Raw genomic sequence first — 17598 nt, forward strand, 5'->3', positions numbered from 1 at the left:
ATAACTACCCTGCAAATGTGAGCTATTGGGTGGGTCTTTTTATCATCTGGTTGATTCTACAGTATGGCGCAGGCCCGAAGGAAGGCAGGCCTGTTCATCATTCATGTGGTGAACCGATACCAAGCAAGGTCTCCTTCTAATGGGCTCCTGCACATGAATGAAACATTGAATGAAACTTTCTTGGGCTCCCAAAGGGTTTATATTATAGGGAGAAAAAACAAACATGATGTAGCAGCAGTCTTGGCAGAGAGGGACTGATTGCTACAGAACAGCATTTTTGAACCTGGGAGATTAAGATATGCTAGGGAATTCTGGGATTTGAAGTCCACATATTTTAAAACTTGCCAAGTTTGAAAAAAGCACTGCTTTAGAAGCCATTGGATCATTCCTCATCTAGCTTGGCAGCCAGGTATGGTTTAACTCCAGCATCCATCCTCCCCAGCCAGGCCAATCACTGAGGATAATGGCCACTAAAGTCCAATGTCATCCAGAGGCCATCCGTGTTTTTCTTTAAACTGATGCTTTTCCAGTTACTTTGATAGCAGCAGTGTTTGTTGATGAGAAATACATCCTGGTTTGCTACGAACTTTACACTTCCTTTTTTTCCCCCTCTTAGAGGGTCCAGCCCTCCAGCTGCCCCCGAGAGTCGGAAACACAATTAAATTAAAAGTTCTTTTCTCCCCACATATCCTTCTCCCCACCACCACCTCTGTCCCATTATCTGGCAGGAGTGTAATCTCTGTGTATGTGTGCGTTTGTGTCTTCTTCTCTTCCCATAGATTTCCATCCTCATGTTGAACAAGTCCACAAGGTCTGGTTTTCCTTCTGTACGTCCAGTGTCCTATCCTTCGAACCATGCCAAGGAAAAGCAGAAACCAGGAAAAATATACAATATTTATCCACACAGCTGGGCCTAAAGAGGCGTTTTTTGGTTGGGCATCAGCTGGCTGTAAGTCTCATGAGTTTGGGTGGATGTATTCACATGCCAGGGCAGAGAAACGTGTTCTGCTGAAACATGCTTTTGAGGGAAGGATAGGAATTCTTAATAACAGTATTAATGTGGGATATTCTCTACCGAATGTCATTTCACATTCATTTCACCAGTATGCCCAAAGTCCGCTGGATCCTTAAAAAGGTGCAATTACATTCAACAGTGACTGCAGATCACCACAGATCAACTGCAAGAGGTTGAGGAGGAAAGCCAGGGCCACGTGATCTTGTGGTTGATCCTTGATTTAAAATAAACCACAGGGGTTAGTCTGCTTTCCCCATTCCGGAAGCCATAAAAATTTTTTTGCTCTGCGAATTCTGCTTTAGCTCTCCTGAGGGCTGCTGTAATGGAACTCCGAATTGAACACTTCTTTGTAGAGGGGAGGGAAATTTTTGGCCGTCTCGGGATGGACAAGGTGGAAAAGTTCCAGCTTATCTAAGTGAAGGCTGCAGATGGTCTTCATCAAGGGGAGCTTGGCAACCATCTGTGGGAAAAGGAGATGGGTTAGAGCAGGGACCTTGGAGGTTGTTAATTGAAAAAACAAAATCTGGAACTCCTGCTGCTGATTCAGAAGCAAAACTCCATGATAGAAATTTGGCTGTTTTTGAATGTTTCCCTCCCTTCCTCTCATGAAACTCCATCAAGTTCCTCCACTGAAACTCAGAATACAGTTGGGGAAAAACTGGGGTTAGATTACAGGGCTCACAGTGAGATCGACCAATTGTGAAGAAATAGAGGGAGGAGACCAAACGTATACGCTGCATATACTAAATGAAGAAAAGAAAAAAATACAGATAGTCCTCAACTTACAACCATTTTTAGTGACTAAAGTTACAATGACACTGCAAAAGTGGCTAATAACCAGTCCTTGCAATTGTATCCACTGTCGCATCCCCACGCTCACATGGTCAAAATTTGGGCACTGGGCAACCAGCCTGGATTTACGACAATTGCTGTGTCTTGGGCCATTTGTAACCTTCCCACCAGGTTCTGACAAAATCAGTAGAGGAAGTTGGATTTCCTTGACAACCATGTGATTTACTTAAATACCGTGAATCATTTAACAACCATGGGAAAAAAAGGTTGTAAATCAGGCACGATTTACTTACCAACCACTTTGTTTAGCAATAGAAATTCTGATCCCAGTTGTGATTGTAAATCGAGGACTACCTGTGCAGTAGTCCTTGAGATACGAAGGGTCACTTAATGACTATTATAAAAGACCCCCACCAAGCTATTTACAACCCCACTTCATTTCAAAGTTACGGCCCTGTAGCGCTCTTGCAGTCATTCACCCTTATGACCAAATGCAGCCATGCTACAAGGCTCCCCCACCCTCCTCTCCATCTTGTGTCTCCGAGACCCCACAGGCCTTGGGCCTACTCCCCAAATGCCTGTCAGACATTGCACACTTAACTTTTGAAGAACTCCAGACCTCACTTTGGGGAAGGAGGTCAGGCCACGTCTCCCTGGGACATGTGGCTGCCTCCTGGAAGTGGCCCTCATTTTCAGTGCACCCACAATTTCTTGCAGGTGGGGCAAAATGGCGTCCACTTGCATGAGGCTGCTGCATAGCCAAAGGCTGAACCATTCTATTTTGCTGCCTTGACGCGGTCTCCAAGGGCCTCCCCAACTCTGTGCTCTGCTTAATCTTCCACATATTCATTTAACAGCCCCATTAGGAAGAGAAGGGGGTGGAGGTTGTTAATTGAGGCCTTCTCACTTAATCGTATCACCACTTATGACCATAATGGGCAGGCTTCATTACAGTATCTCAAGGACCACCTCAAGGACTACCTGTAAAGCACTCTTTATTGCATGCTGAAAAAGGACTAATAAAACACTGTGGTCTTTAAAGGGTTAATTGAAGGAGACAGCCTTTTCTTTGTATGCCAATCGTGGCATCTGTCCTCAAGGGGGACTGCAGGGAGGTGAAAAAGTCAAGCTGATGGACAAAACCATGCAATCCAGCCACATAATGTGTAAACTCACATAAAAAGGGACAAGATTCTGATTGCATGGTTGTGGCCACCATCTTATTTGACTCTTCCTGCAGACACCCCTGTCTGCCTTGAAGGATACCCCATTCATTCCATCTATCCCTCATTTCCCTGGGCTCAAGAGTTGGCCAACATTTGGCCTGTTCAAACCAAACAGGGTTGTTCTGAGCTCCCTTTGTTTAATTTGTTTTCTCATCAATAGCTATTGAATATTTGGAAACCTTGGACTTAGCCCCAAGGTGTATCAATATACCGTATATACTTGAGTATAAGCCGACTCGAGTATAAGCCGAGACCCCCAATTTCACCCCCAAAAACTGGAAAAAGTTATTGACTCGAGTATAAGCCGATCCGCCGTTCTGCAAGCCTCTGCCGCCATCAGAGGCTCGATCCGCCATTTTGCAAGCCTGAATACACAGGAATACCCTGTGTGGCCGCGGCTCTCGGGGAAGCCCTGGCTGTCCGCTTCCTCGCTCCACGCTGCCATTCGGGGCCCGCGCGTTCCCCGGGCAAATCGCGGCGCCCAGCAGGCGAGGAAACACGCCCGCTCCAGTCGCCCCCCCGTCCCTCAGGAGACGCGAAGCAAGTGACCGCCCGGAGCTTACCGAGGACTTGCGCGTGGCCGAGGCTTCGGTGCTTCCAGGATCGCGCGCACCTCCCCAAACCTCCCCAAACGTCGGCAGGTCTCCGTTCCTCCTGCCGACCTTTGGGGAGGTTTGGGCGCCTCCCCAAACCTCCCCAAACCTCGGCAGGTCTCCGTTCCTCCTGCCGACCTTTGGGGAGGTTTGGGCGCCTCCCCAAACCTCTGCAGGTCTCCGTTCCTCCGCGCAGACCTGCCGACCTTTGGGGAGGTTTGGGCACCTCCCCAAACCTCGGCAGGTCTCCGTTCCTCCTGCTGACCTTTGGGGAGGTTTGGGCGCCTCCCCAAACCTCCCCAAACCTCGGCAGGTCTCCGTTCCTCCTGCCGACCTTTGGGGAGGTTTGGGCGCCTCCCCAAACCTCGGCAGGTCTCCGTTCCTCCTGCCGACCTTTGGGGAGGTTTGGGCGCCTCCCCAAACCTCGGCAGGTCTCCGTTCCTCCGTGCAGACCTGCCGACCTTTGGGGAGGTTTGGGCGCCTCCCCAAACCTCGGCAGGTCTCCGTTCCTCCTGCCGACCTTTGGGGAGGTTTGGGCGCCTCCCCAAACCTCCCCAAACCTCGGCAGGTCTCCGTTCCTCCTGCCGACCTTTGGGGAGGTTTGGGCGCCTCCCCAAACCTCCCCAAACCTCGGCAGGTCTCCGTTCCTCCTGCCGACGTTTGGGGAGGTTTGGGCGCCTCCCCAAACCTCCCCAAACCTCGGCAGGTCTCCGTTCCTCCTGCCGACGTTTGGGGAGGTTTGGGCGCCTCCCCAAACCTCGGCAGGTCTCCGTTCCTCCGCGCAGACCTGCCGACGTTTGGGGAGGTTTGGGCGCCTCCCCAAACCTACCCAAACCTCGGCAGGTCTCCGTTCCTGTTTGGGGAGGTTTGGGCGCCTCCCCAAACCTCCCCAAACCTCGGCAGGTCTCCGTTCCTCCGCGCAGACCTGCCGACGTTTGGGGAGGCGCCCAAACCTCCCCAAAGGTCGGCAGGAGGAACGGAGACCTGCCGAGGTTTGGGGAGGTTTGGGGAGGCGCCCAAACCTCCCCAAAGGTCGGCAGGAAGAACGGAGACCTGCCGAGGTTTGGGGAGGTTTGGGGAGGCGCCCAAACCTCCCCAAACGTCGGCAGGTCTGCGCGGAGGAACGGAGACCTGCCGAGGTTTGGGGAGGTTTGGGGAGGCGCCCAAACCTCCCCAAACAGGAACGGAGACCTGCCGAGGTTTGGGGAGGTTTGGGGAGGCGCCCAAACCTCCCCAAACGTCGGCAGGTCTGCGCGGAGGAACGGAGACCTGCCGAGGTTTGGGGAGGTTTGGGGAGGCGCCCAAACCTCCCCAAACAGGAACGGAGACCTGCCGAGGTTTGGGGAGGTTTGGGGAGGCGCCCAAACCTCCCCAAACGTCGGCAGGTCTGCGTGGAGGAACGGAGACCTGCCAAGGTTTGGGGAGGCGCCCAAACCTCCCCAAAGGTCGGCAGGAAGAACGGAGACCTGCCGAGGTTTGGGGAGGTTTGGGGAGGCGCCCAAACCTCCCCAAACGTCGGCAGGTCTGCGCGGAGGAACGGAGACCTGCCGAGGTTTGGGGAGGTTTGGGGAGGCGCCCAAACCTCCCCAAACAGGAACGGAGACCTGCCGAGGTTTGGGGACGTTTGGGGAGGCGCCCAAACCTCCCCAAACGTCGGCAGGTCTGCGCGGAGGAATGGAGACCTGCCGAGGTTTGGGGAGGCGCCCAAACCTCCCCAAAGGTCGGCAGGAGGAACGGAGACCTGCCGAGGTTTGGGGAGGTTTGGGGAGGCGCCCAAACCTCCCCAAAGGTCGGCAGGAGGAACGGAGACCTGCCGAGGTTTGGGGAGGTTTGGGGAGGCGCCCAAACCTCCCCAAAGGTCGGCAGGAGGAACAGAGACCTGCCGAGGTTTGGGGAGGCGCCCAAACCTCCCCAAAGGTCGGCAGGAGGAACGGAGACCTGCCGAGGTTTGGGGAGGTGCCCAAATCTCCCCAAAGGTCGGCAGGAGGAACGGAGACCTGCCGAGGTTTGGGGAGGTTTGGGGAGGCGCCCAAACCTCCCCAAAGGTCGGCAGGAGGAACGGAGACCTGCCGAGGTTTGGGGAGGCGCCCAAACCTCCCCAAAGGTCGGCAGGAGGAACGGAGACCTGCCGAGGTTTGGGGAGGTTTGGGGAGGCGCCCAAACCTCCCCAAAGGTCGGCAGGAAGAACGGAGACCTGCCGAGGTTTGGGGAGGTTTGGGGAGGCGCCCAAACCTCCCCAAACGTCGGCAGGTCTGCGCGGAGGAACGGAGACCTGCCGAGGTTTGGGGAGGTTTGGGGAGGCGCCCAAACCTCCCCAAACAGGAACGGAGACCTGCCGAGGTTTGGGGACGTTTGGGGAGGCGCCCAAACCTCCCCAAACGTCGGCAGGTCTGCGCGGAGGAACGGAGACCTGCCGAGGTTTGGGGAGGCGCCCAAACCTCCCCAAAGGTCGGCAGGAGGAACGGAGACCTGCCGAGGTTTGGGGAGGTTTGGGGAGGCGCCCAAACCTCCCCAAAGGTCGGCAGGAGGAACGGAGACCTGCCGAGGTTTGGGGAGGTTTGGGGAGGCGCCCAAACCTCCCCAAAGGTCGGCAGGAGGAACGGAGACCTGCCGAGGTTTGGGGAGGTTTGGGGAGGCGCCCAAACCTCCCCAAAGGTCGGCAGGAGGAACGGAGACCTGCCGAGGTTTGGGGAGGTTTGGGGAGGCGCCCAAACCTCCCCAAAGGTCGGCAGGAAGAACGGAGACCTGCCGAGGTTTGGGGAGGTTTGGGGAGGCGCCCAAACCTCCCCAAACGTCGGCAGGTCTGCGCGGAGGAACGGAGACCTGCCGAGGTTTGGGGAGGTTTGGGGAGGCGCCCAAACCTCCCCAAACAGGAACGGAGACCTGCCGAGGTTTGGGGACGTTTGGGGAGGCGCCCAAACCTCCCCAAACGTCGGCAGGTCTGCGCGGAGGAACGGAGACCTGCCGAGGTTTGGGGAGGCGCCCAAACCTCCCCAAACGTCGGCAGGAGGAACGGAGACCTGCCGAGGTTTGGGGAGGTTTGAGGAGGCGCCCAAACCTCCCCAAACGTCGGCAGGTCTGCGCGGAGGAACGGAGACCTGCCGAGGTTTGGGGAGGTTTGGGGAGGCGCCCAAACCTCCCCAAAGGTCGGCAGGAGGAACGGAGACCTGCCGAGGTTTGGGGAGGCGCCCAAACCTCCCCAAAGGTCGGCAGGAGGAACGGAGACCTGCCGAGGTTTGGGGAGGTTTGGGGAGGCGCCCAAACCTCCCCAAACGTCGGCAGGTCTCTGTTCCTCCGCGCCCTGCCTGCCTGCTTCTTTCCGCTGCGGAAAGAAGCAGGCAGGCAAGACGCGGTGGTCCGGAGACCTGCCGACGTTTGGGGAGGTTTGGGGAGGTGCGCGCGCACCTCCCCAAACCTCCCCAAACTTCGGCAGGTCTCCGGATGGCGGTGGCTTGGGAGAGGTGCGCGCGATCCCGGAAGCACCAAAGCCTCGGCCGCGCACAAGTCCTCGGTAAGTTTTTTTGTTGACTGGAGTATAAGCCGAAGTGGAATTTTTCAGCCCAAAAAGTGGGCTGAAAAATTCGGCTTATACTCAAGTATATACGGTATTTCTCTCCTGTGTTAGTCTGTGCCTCTCCCATTTAATTCTTTAAAATGTTGTATTTACCTTGGAGAGCCTGTCTTCATTGGCATTTTTCTTTTGAATCTCGTGCTGGAGAGCCGTGTAGACCTTACCCTGGAGTTTTTGTACCTTTTTGGACTCAGAGAGCCAAGGCCGATCTAAGAAAGGATAGCACATGTTGGAGTTTCTTAGAATTGCAAAATTGCAGGAAAAACAACAACACACTTCCTGTTATTTCCAATTGTAACAGCTATTCTCTAGAAAGCATGCGTGTGTATGTGGTGAGGTTCACAAAGGGCACTAAGGCATAATGTGATCTGTTTATTTTAGGCCTAGCTTTAATCCAGTGTGGCTTGTAAAAACATGATTTATGCAGTGGAGGGATTCAGCCAGTTCGCACCAGTGCGAAAGAACCGGTAGCTAATTTTTTGTTGCCCAGGCCCAGAATGGACTTCCGGAAGCGGCATCTGCACAGAGAACCGGTTGTTTACATATCTGAATCCCACCGCTGGATTTATGGCTTATGGGGATGTGGACATCCATCCATTGTGGCTTATTCAGGGGGGAAAAACATAGTTTAAACCAATGTTTAAGCCCAGACTCTGTGGATAAGTGTTTGTGAGAGAGCATAAGTGTACAATTGTGAGAAATGTGTTGCAGAGCAAGTCAATAAGGCAGACAATGCATTAACTCCCACCAGAAACGTTACCCTACCTGATGGCCTTCACATGAGCTAGAATTACAGTTGTTGATTCTAATAAATCTTGAAGAATCTGGCTGGAAAGATTTACCAGACAAGTGGACCATATATTTAGGCCCAACAAACTCTGTGCTGTATTTTAGTCTAATCAAACCTTTCTTTGCTGCAAACTCTACCACTGGTACCAAGAACGACCACCCTCCAGAGCAATGCTTGACAGTATCCATGTACAAAGGATTTGTGGAAGCGCATCCTCAGTGCCTGAGATCCTCAAGAGCTGCCTCTAGTCAAGAGAAGCCAACTTTATGCAACATGGATTCAGAAGGCACTTTCTATGTTTGCAAACATAATTCTACAGGAGGAGTGGGCAATAACTGGTCTTCTAATGTTCTTTGTCTCCCAGTAGGCCTAGAAGCAATGTCAATAGCAGTAGCAATAACACTTAAACTTAAATACTGCCCCACAGTGCTTTACAGCATTCTCTGGGCAGTTTACAATGCCAGCCTATTGCCCCCAACAATCTGGGTCCTCATTTTACTGACCTCGGAAGGATGGAAGGCTGAGTCAATCTTGAGCCCTGTCAGGATCAAACTCCAGGCTGTGATCAGAGCTTGCCTACAATACTGAATTCTAACCATTGCGCCACCAGGGCAATGATAAGGATTATGGGAGTGACAGCCTAACATTATCTATTACCCATCTCTGTTCTATACTCTGTAGCAGGGTGGCAATTAATTTTCCCACGAGGCCACCTGAGAAACTGGGCCTGTATTGGAAGGCCACCACCGTCCTGCCCCAAACATTGCCCTCACCTTATCCTCCACTCACCCTCCCCTGCCCCAGACGCCCCACACTCACTACGAACACAGCGGGCCAGATTGGAACTGGCCATGTGCCAGATGTGGCCCACAAGTCATAAAATGCCCAGGTCTGGCCTATGTTACTATCCATTTCTACAGACCACAATACTGTACACCTCTGTTCTACCAGTATTTCCCATCTCTGCTCTACAATCATGTTATATTTCTTCCCTGAAGAGACATAGTTAGGTGGCAGGAAACCTGATGGGCATATGGGAAATTCCAGGTGTTCCCTCTAGCATTTACAGGTTCCAGTTGTCCCTCCATTGGAGATGCTGAAGATCTATTGCCAGTCACAATAAACTCCCAGAATAAGCTTGTTGTTGTTGTTAGCTGTGAAGTCATGTCTGACCCATCGCGACCCCATGGACAACGTTCCTCCAGGCCTTCCTGTCCTCTACCATCTTCTGGAGTCCATTTAAGCTCACACCTACTGCTTCAGTGACTCCATCCAGCCAGCTCATTCTCTGTCGTCCCCTTCTTCTATTGCCCTCAATCTTTCCCAGCATGAGGCTCTTCTCCAGTGAGTCCTTCCTTCTCATTAGGTGGCCAAAGTATTTGAGTTTCAGCTTCAGGATCTGGCCTTCTAAAGAGCAGTCAGGGTTGATCTCCTCTAGGACTGACCGGTTTGATCACCTTGCAGTCCAAGGGACTCGCAGGAGTCTTCTCCAGCACCATAGTTCAAAGGCCTCCATTCTTTGGTGCTCAGCCTTTTTTATGGTCCAACTTTCACTGCCATACATTGCAACTGGGAAGACCATAGCCTTGACTATACGCACCAAATACTTTAGACTTCAACTCCCACAATCCTTTACTATTGGCCATGGGACAGGAACTAATGAGAATTGGTCCCAGACATGTAAAGTCCAAGCTATCTACCTGGAGAATGGACAATCCTGGCTCAGCCAGGTGTCTGTAGTAACTCTGTAATCTCTGCAGCAGGAAACAGCTCTCATCACTGGCTAAGAGGAATAAAATGTTGATGCTGCTACATAAACCAGCTCTCAATTCGTTTTGGATAGTGACAAATGTTAATCCAGTGTTTCTTCCCCTTCCCCTTTTGATCACATACCTGGTGTGAACAGGACAACTGCAGTGAAGAGTGCTACCTCTTCATCAGAGAGCTGCAGTCGGCAAAGATTCTTCCCCAGCTCAAAGATGGAACTGATCAGATCATCACAACCTAAGAAAATAAGGAGCCATTTAACTGGGATTTGAACATGAAGTTGGATAATTTCATATTTTCAAATCAAGGTATGCACTAATAGCTAATGGTTTTGCAGTACTGCAATTGTTTTAAAATCTTTCCGTATCGTCCATTTGATACTGTGTTAAAGAACTAAGCTAGATGTATATTAAACTTTTTTCAAGTTTATTTATTTTAAACACAGGTTTTTCTCACCATGGAGCTAGAATTATAACCAACTGACAGACTAATTCTCCATGCAGCTAACCAATACCTGTTCCAAAACTGTTGGGGGACTATCAATTACACCTTCCAATAGAAAATTCCAAAACTTCTAAAAGTGTTGTGTTCCAATATCTGAGGGGTTGCCACAAAGAAGAGGGAGTCAAACTATTCTCCTAAGCACCTGAAAGGCAGGAAAAGAAGCAACGGATGGAAACTAGTCAAGGAGAGAAGCAACCTAGAACTAAGGAGAAACTTCCTGACAGTTAGAACAATTAACCAGTGGAACAACCTGCCTCCAGAAGCTGTGAATGCTCCAACACTGGAAACTTTTAAGAAGAGATTGAAGAACCATTTGTCTGAAATGGTATAGGGTTTCCTGCCTGAGCAGGGGGTTGGACTAGATGACCTCCAAGGTACCCTTCAACTCTATTCTATTCTATTCTATTCTATTCTATTCTATTCTATTCTATTCTATTCTATTCTATTCTATTCTATTCTATTCTATTCTATTCTATTCTATTCTATTCTATTCTATTCTAAAGAGGGGAGTCTTTTCCCGTCCTGGATCTCTCAACATTCACCTTCATTAAACGCATCCAGTGGATTTTATTGTCTTGAGAAGGGGAGGAAAACCTCTCCCATGTATTTCCTCAATCCATAATTTTATTTTTCCTCTCCACTTGCCTTGATGCATAATTTTATGGTGGTCTAATTTATTCGCCTGTTCTCTTCATTAAAAAAAAATCCCCAAATGTTGCAATATTTCTTCCAATTGCTTGAAAGAAATAGTTGCTTCAATTCTACATCCTTTCCAATTCTATTATTCCAATTCTATTGGGTACATTATTTTATGTGCTTAACATGCATGCACACATATATGGTGAGAAAGAGCACACAGAGAAGCAATCAGAAAGTTATAAAAGGTGCTCATTCATAGAATGGCTGAGGAATTCTGGGAGTTGAAGTCCACAAGTTATAAAAGGGCCAGGTTTGAAGATCCCTGTGCTAAACCATGCAAAAACTAACTGGTTAACCTAGCCAAGCTTACCATGTTCTGCAAATGCAACCACTGGGTCTTTAATCTGGGTGTCTGCAGGGAGGGGCGGTCAAAAACATGGTAGCCACAACTGTACAATCAAGGCTATATACTCTTGTTTATGTGCATCATACACACATAAAAAACAGATGGGTTTCAATTGCACAGCTGCCATATCGACTGTTTTAATGCCTCCTGTGGACATCCTGTAGTGTGTGAGCACAGCCAATATATTATATATGGTGTAATTACCCTGCAGATTTGTATAAACATAATATATCAGCTGTTCCATGAATTTCTCTTTCCCCCCTCAAATTTTCACCCTTCTTAATGGTAAACCTAATTCCTCTCATTTCAGCCAGAAAGAGGCTAGATTGCAAAACATGATCACACCAAGATGGCCACCAACCAACTCAGAATGTCTCATTTGCATCTTCAGAAGGGCAACCCTCTCTGCTTTCTTACCGAGTGACTTAAACATCGGCATCCCAGCATATTTTCCTGCAAAAAGTACGGTGTTGTTCAATGGGTTGAAGGCCCGCATCATTCGGATGAGGAGAATCTCTAGACAACCTGATGAAGACCAAGGGTAGCAAAAAAAGAAGAAGAAAGAAGGGAAGGGAGGGAGGGGGGAGGAAAGGAGGAAGGAAGGATATTTCCATAGTTGCAAGAAGAACAATAAGGAAAAAGGAAGGTTGGGGGAAGCAGAGAAAAGGAAATCCACCCACATGTACGATTCCATGTTATTAATTGGTAATAATGGTACATGTAATTAAAAATGTGGAAAGGTGAAAAATTGAAGCCAGAAGAAAGGAGTGGATGGAGCAGAAGAAGATAAAGCCAAAAAAAAAATATGGGAGAAAAGAAGAAGGAGGTGGTTAGAGGTATCTTGGACCATTAGCTACTTCAAACAATGAAACTACCAGCAGTAAGTAGCATGGGGCAAAGGTATCTCCACCCCTCATTTCTGCCCCCTTTCCTTGATAATTTGAATCCCCTGCCTACCCAGTAATCAGATGCTCCCAAGGTTTTATCAAAAACATCTATCAAGATGGGATTGATTTGTCCAATCTCATGAATCCTTGGAGAAGAAACAGAACAGAAGCTTTCTTCTACAAGTGATCTGATCTATTTCTCCTCCTCACCAAAGAGTAGGGTTTCACTCAACGGGCATGACCCCATCTTGACTTTTTTGATGCTCAACAAAATGACCATTTACACTCCAGCCACAGTTTTTTTCATTTCTTGAACAACTTCCAAATCAGGGTTTCCAACCTTGGCAACTTGATCTTCCAACTCCCAGAATTCCCTAGCCAGCATGTCTTAAAGTTGCCAAGGTTGGGAAACCCTGATCTAAACAAACCCTAACCCCAACATCCAAACCAGGGTTTCCAACTCTGGCAATTCTGGAGGTCCATGCATCTTAAAAGTTGCCAAGGTTGGAAAACCCTGATCTAAACAAACTTAACCTCAACTCTCTTACCTGCTTTGAGAAGAATGATTTGGTCATTCTGGCATAGCTCCATGAAGCCATCAATGCGCTTGGCAAACTCCACGATGTACTGGATGGCATTGGAAATCTGGACGGCACACTCTTGCCACATTACCTCGCAGTTCTGCAGGGCAGCAGATGGAGAAATGTCCATTAACATGAACAGTATTGAATGCCTGATGATACGTAAGTGATTATATACACATAGTCCTCATTCATATTCCTTCTGGGCCCCAAAGCTGAGATAAACCTCCATCCTGGCACCAGCCTAGCTTTGGGGCAGGTAATGGCCAGATGAAAGATCTAGTAGTGATTTCCATTAGAAAATGGAACATACTATCTGCATGTATGGGGGAGGGGGGGGCATAAAAAAAGTCAGAGGTGGCCACCACCACCTGATTGAAGCCCTGTCCTTTACATACGCATGTGATGCACAGAAAAGGGGCAGGACATCCATTGTGCAGCTGTGACCACCATTCTGACTTTTTTGGCCACTCAAAAATACCTTCAGAGTAAGCCTTCCTCCATGGAAGCATCCTGATTTGCCAGAAGGAGGAGCCTGAGGGAGATTGGTGATTTGCAGCCCTCCAAAAAGCTGGCTGAAGGACCCCCCACCTCCTTTCTGGCTATAGAACTCTATGGCTCTTTTGGTGGCTGAGTAATGTTTTGCAACCTTGACCATTCCCAGGAGTGTGGACTTTAAATGCCAGCATTCCTCAGGCAGCATGGCTACCGATGAGAATTCTGGGAGTTGAAGTCCACGTATCTGGAAGTCCCCAAGGGTGGGGAGCATTGGCATTAACACCTTCTTGGCCACTGAGATCTTTTTTTTTGGGCAGTGGGAACGTTGACCTGTTGATAGACCTTTCCATTTGTAATAAAAAAACCTATTGATTTATTAAATTTATAAGACAAAATAACTGTCCTAGTTTTGATTCTCTAGGTCTTTCCAATCTCTTCTGCTTGTGATAATATTGCTGTTGCTGCTTCTCTAAAATACTGTATCTATCATTCAGAAAGGCAATATCATGCTTTCCTTGAGTATGATAGAAAAGCATATTGTTTGTGGGGGGGAGCAAGAAGAAGAACTCAGTCACATACTCTCTTGTATATCCCATACAGTTGTTAAAATGGCAGCTAAATAGAAGCTCCATGTCTAGAAGCAGTATACCTTGCTATGGACAATCCGCTAGGTATGTTTTCTCCGACCTGGTTTTGTGACACTTCTGCTGTGAGTTCCACTAGCACAGGAGTGGGCAACTATGGCCCCTTTATGACCTGTGGACTTCAACGCCCAGAATTCCTAAGCCAGGTTGTAAAAATACAAGAGGGATTCCAAACCTAATCTTGCAGGAGACACTTACCGTGTTCTGCATGGTCCTTATCTCCTCCTGAGAGTAGAGTGTCCAGGCAAACCGCTGTAGCTCCTCGCTGGTGTACTGCAACGTCTCAAGGTGTGACTTTACCACATTCTGGGCTAGGCGCTCTGGCAATGCAACAAGCAAAGACTCTTAAGCATTGACCTATATTGCCAAACTAGAAAATTATTTGGCAGATCTGACTGTTTCACATGGGTCATACATAAATCACAGTAGTGTTAGACACTTGTTTGAGAAAAACCATCCTCCTGGATCTTTCTTCTTTGCATTAATGGATTCACTGATTCATATTGATTCATTCATTGTTTGGGGATTCTTTTATGAATGGATTTAGCTAAGTATCTCAGCCAACCCAAAGGAATTATCTTAGAACTGAATATGAAATAAAAATATAAATATAAAGCCAGTTTGGCCTAGTGCAGGGGTCTTCAAACTTGGCCCTTTTATGACTCTAATGGCAGAAAGTGAAGAGGAACTAAAGAGCCTCTTGTTGCGGGTAAAGAAGGAGAGTGCAAAACTTGGGTTGAAACTTAACATTAAGAAAACCAAGATCATGGCATCCGGCCCTCTCAATTCCTGGCAAATAGATGGGGAAGAAATGGAGGTAGTGACAAATTTTATTTTCCTGGGCTCCAAGGTCACTGCAGACGGGGACTGTAGCCAAGAAATTAAAAGACGCTTGCTCCTCGGGAGGAAAGCCATGGCAAATCTAGACAGCACACTAAAAAGCAAAGACATCACCCTATCAACAAAAGTGCGTATAGTCAAGGCTATGGTCTTCCTAGTTGCAATGTATGGCTGTGAAAGTTGGACCATAAAAAAGGCTGAGTGCCAAAGAATTGAGGCCTTCGAACTATGGTGCTGGAGAAGACTCCTGCGAGTCCCTTGGTCCGCAAGGCGATCTAACTGGTCAGTCCTAGAGGAGATCAACCCTGACTGCTCTTTAGAAGGCCAGATCCTGAAGCTAAAGCTCAAATACTTTGGCCACCTAATGAGAAGGAGAAGAGCCTAATGCTGGGAAAGATTGAGGGCAATAGAAGAAGGGGACGACAGAAAATGAGGTGGCTGGATGGAGTCACTGAAGCAGTAGGCGCGAGCTTAAATGGATTCCAGAAGATGGTAGAGGACAGGAAGGCCTGGAGGAACGTTGTCCATAGGGTCGCCATGGGTCAGACACGACTTTGCAGCTAACAACAACTTGACTTGTGTAGTTCAATTCCCAGAATTTGTCAGCCAGGCACGCTGGCTGAGGAATTCTGGGAGCTGAAGTCCACAAGTCATAAAAGGCCCAAGTTTGAAGACCCCTGGTCTAGTGGTTAAGGCACCAGGCTAGAAAGCGGGAGACTATGAGTTCAAGACTCGCCTTAGCTATGAAAGCCAGCTGGGTAACTTTGTGCCAGTCAACCTCTCTCAGCCCAACTCACCTGAGAGGGTAGTTGTTGTGGGGAAAACAGGAAGAGAAAGATGTCTTGGATATGTATGCCACCTTGAATTTTTTGTAAAAATAATAAAGGCGGGATACAAATAAATAAACCTTGCAAACGTGCTCTAAGGTCTGATTTGCTGTACAAAAATTAGCATGCACCGTGAGGAGTCAGAAAGCAACATTTTATTTGGTTTGAAATCCAACATCTATACAGCCCAACCCATCTCAATATATCATGTCATGTCATAAACTCAGGAGCACATCATATGTGGCACCTCCTCTGCGTGCCAACTATCGAATGTGGGGAAGGCAAAGAAGGAAGGGGTGGGGGATGGGGCAAGAACGATCCCACTAATCACTGTATGATCATTGATTACAGTTACATGACTGAGTAATTGAGAACAGTTAGATACTGAAATCAAAAAGAGGAGCTGATGTTAAACACCAAAGCAAGATAAATGGATTAAGCAGAAGCCAAGGAGAACATAAGGTTAGTTATTAGCATTATCTAATTAGCTGTAGCTCCAGGATGTTTCACAAGTGTCTTTCCCATCAGCTATAACTGGTGGGAGATAGAGGGGATTATATTCAAGTTCTCTGCTCGCCAGACCTTTGTTCTACCCCTTAAATCAGGCATCGAGCATCTTTGGGGGATGGTACATTGGCCTTCTCAGATTCAGAGGAGGTGAGGCTTGATCCAGAAGATCTGGTAGGCGATCAGCTTTAGCAGTTAGGAGACGAGTGACTGGCAAGATGCTAAAACAGTGTTTCTCAAGCTTGGCAACTTGAAGATGTGTGGACCTCAACTCCCAGAATTCCCCAATCAGCATGGTTGGCTGGGGAATTCTAGGAATTGAAGTCCGCACACCTTCAAATTGCCAAGATTTCTCCAAGTCTGTTCTGAAAGATCGCCCAGCTGGAGGGCACATTGGAAACTCTGAAGAGCTTAGCAAAGATACCAACTTTAAAAGGATTTAGAGCTGACTTTAGGAAAGCCATTAAGGAGGGATTTGGAGAAGAGATCACACAGTCCAGAGATAGAAATGAGTGTGAGAAAGAAAGTTAAAAATAACTCTGCTTGATTGCCTTTGGTATAAGAGGGGACAGAGAGGAACTTAGACGCAACAATGAAGTCGCATTCTGGAATCCCAGCTTATCTGTTTCTTCACTTGGCCTATCTCCAAGGCCTGATGCCACGCTGCACCCGTGACCAGCCTTCCTTCCTTCCTTCCTTCCTTCCTTCCTTCCTTCCTTCCTTCCTTCCTTCCTTCCTTCCTTGACTTGTATGCTGCCCATCTCATCTAGATGTTAGATATTACAACACCCACTGGCAGTTGTTATCTTCATTGTAAGAACCAGCTGCACCAACCTTGACTCTGTGTTCCTGCATTTATTATTCCTGCTTGCATCCTGAGCCTCAGCAATTTCACCCTGGACCAGCTGATCAATCTTCTGGACAAATGAACTTCTGAATTATTGGGGACTATAATTACCCATGCTCTGTTTTGGGGTTTAGACATCACTCTTTCAGACAAGACCACAATCTCCTTGTAAATGTTGCAGGAATGTGCATGCAGTTGCACCCACCAACTCTCTCCCTGTTGGGTGTACGGATAGTCCTTGCTTAATGACCGGCTGCTTAGAGACGGTTTGAAGTTACAATGGACTTCACCAGAGTTACCTACGACCAGAGTTGCAATGGCCCTGCCCCCCCCCCCGGAGTCCTGCGATTGCATTTCAGGCACTTGGCAACTTGCTCACCTTTGTCGCCAGTTGCAGTGTTGCAGTCATGTGACTATGATTTTTGGCAGTTTTTGCTGATTTCCAGTTATTTGCTGCCAGTTTCTGGCACAAAACATCCATTGAGTACAATGGGTTTGTTTAACAGCCACAGCGTCCTCTTAACAACCACCAGATTTGTCTGCTTATGAGAGTGTTTGCTTAACAACTTCCACAAAAGGATAATAAAATCAGGCGGTTATGTGGTGACTTGCTTAACAACCACCATGACTTATGACTGTAATTCCAGGTTCACTTATGGCCAAT

At 48.4% G+C, this 17598-nt stretch overlaps 1 protein-coding gene across 1 annotated transcript in view; it reads right to left on the reverse strand.

Moving 5' to 3' along the window:
• Positions 1-442: 442 nt before the first annotated feature.
• Positions 443-17598, reverse strand: part of LOC308659786 (nuclear receptor ROR-beta-like) — a 61034-nt gene continuing 43878 nt past the window's right edge. The window contains exons 5-10 of the mRNA XM_081313785.1: positions 14112-14233; positions 12739-12871; positions 11721-11828; positions 9881-9991; positions 7294-7406; positions 443-1475 (exon numbers count right to left, since the gene is read on the reverse strand). Of these exons, the coding sequence (XP_081169911.1) occupies positions 1314-1475; positions 7294-7406; positions 9881-9991; positions 11721-11828; positions 12739-12871; positions 14112-14233 (749 nt within the window). The 3' untranslated portion in view covers positions 443-1313. The remainder of the gene's footprint in view (positions 1476-7293; positions 7407-9880; positions 9992-11720; positions 11829-12738; positions 12872-14111; positions 14234-17598) is intronic.

This window comes from Vipera berus (genome assembly GCF_964194415.1).
Source record: "Vipera berus genome assembly, chromosome: 1".
Lineage (NCBI taxonomy): Eukaryota > Metazoa > Chordata > Lepidosauria > Squamata > Viperidae > Vipera > Vipera berus.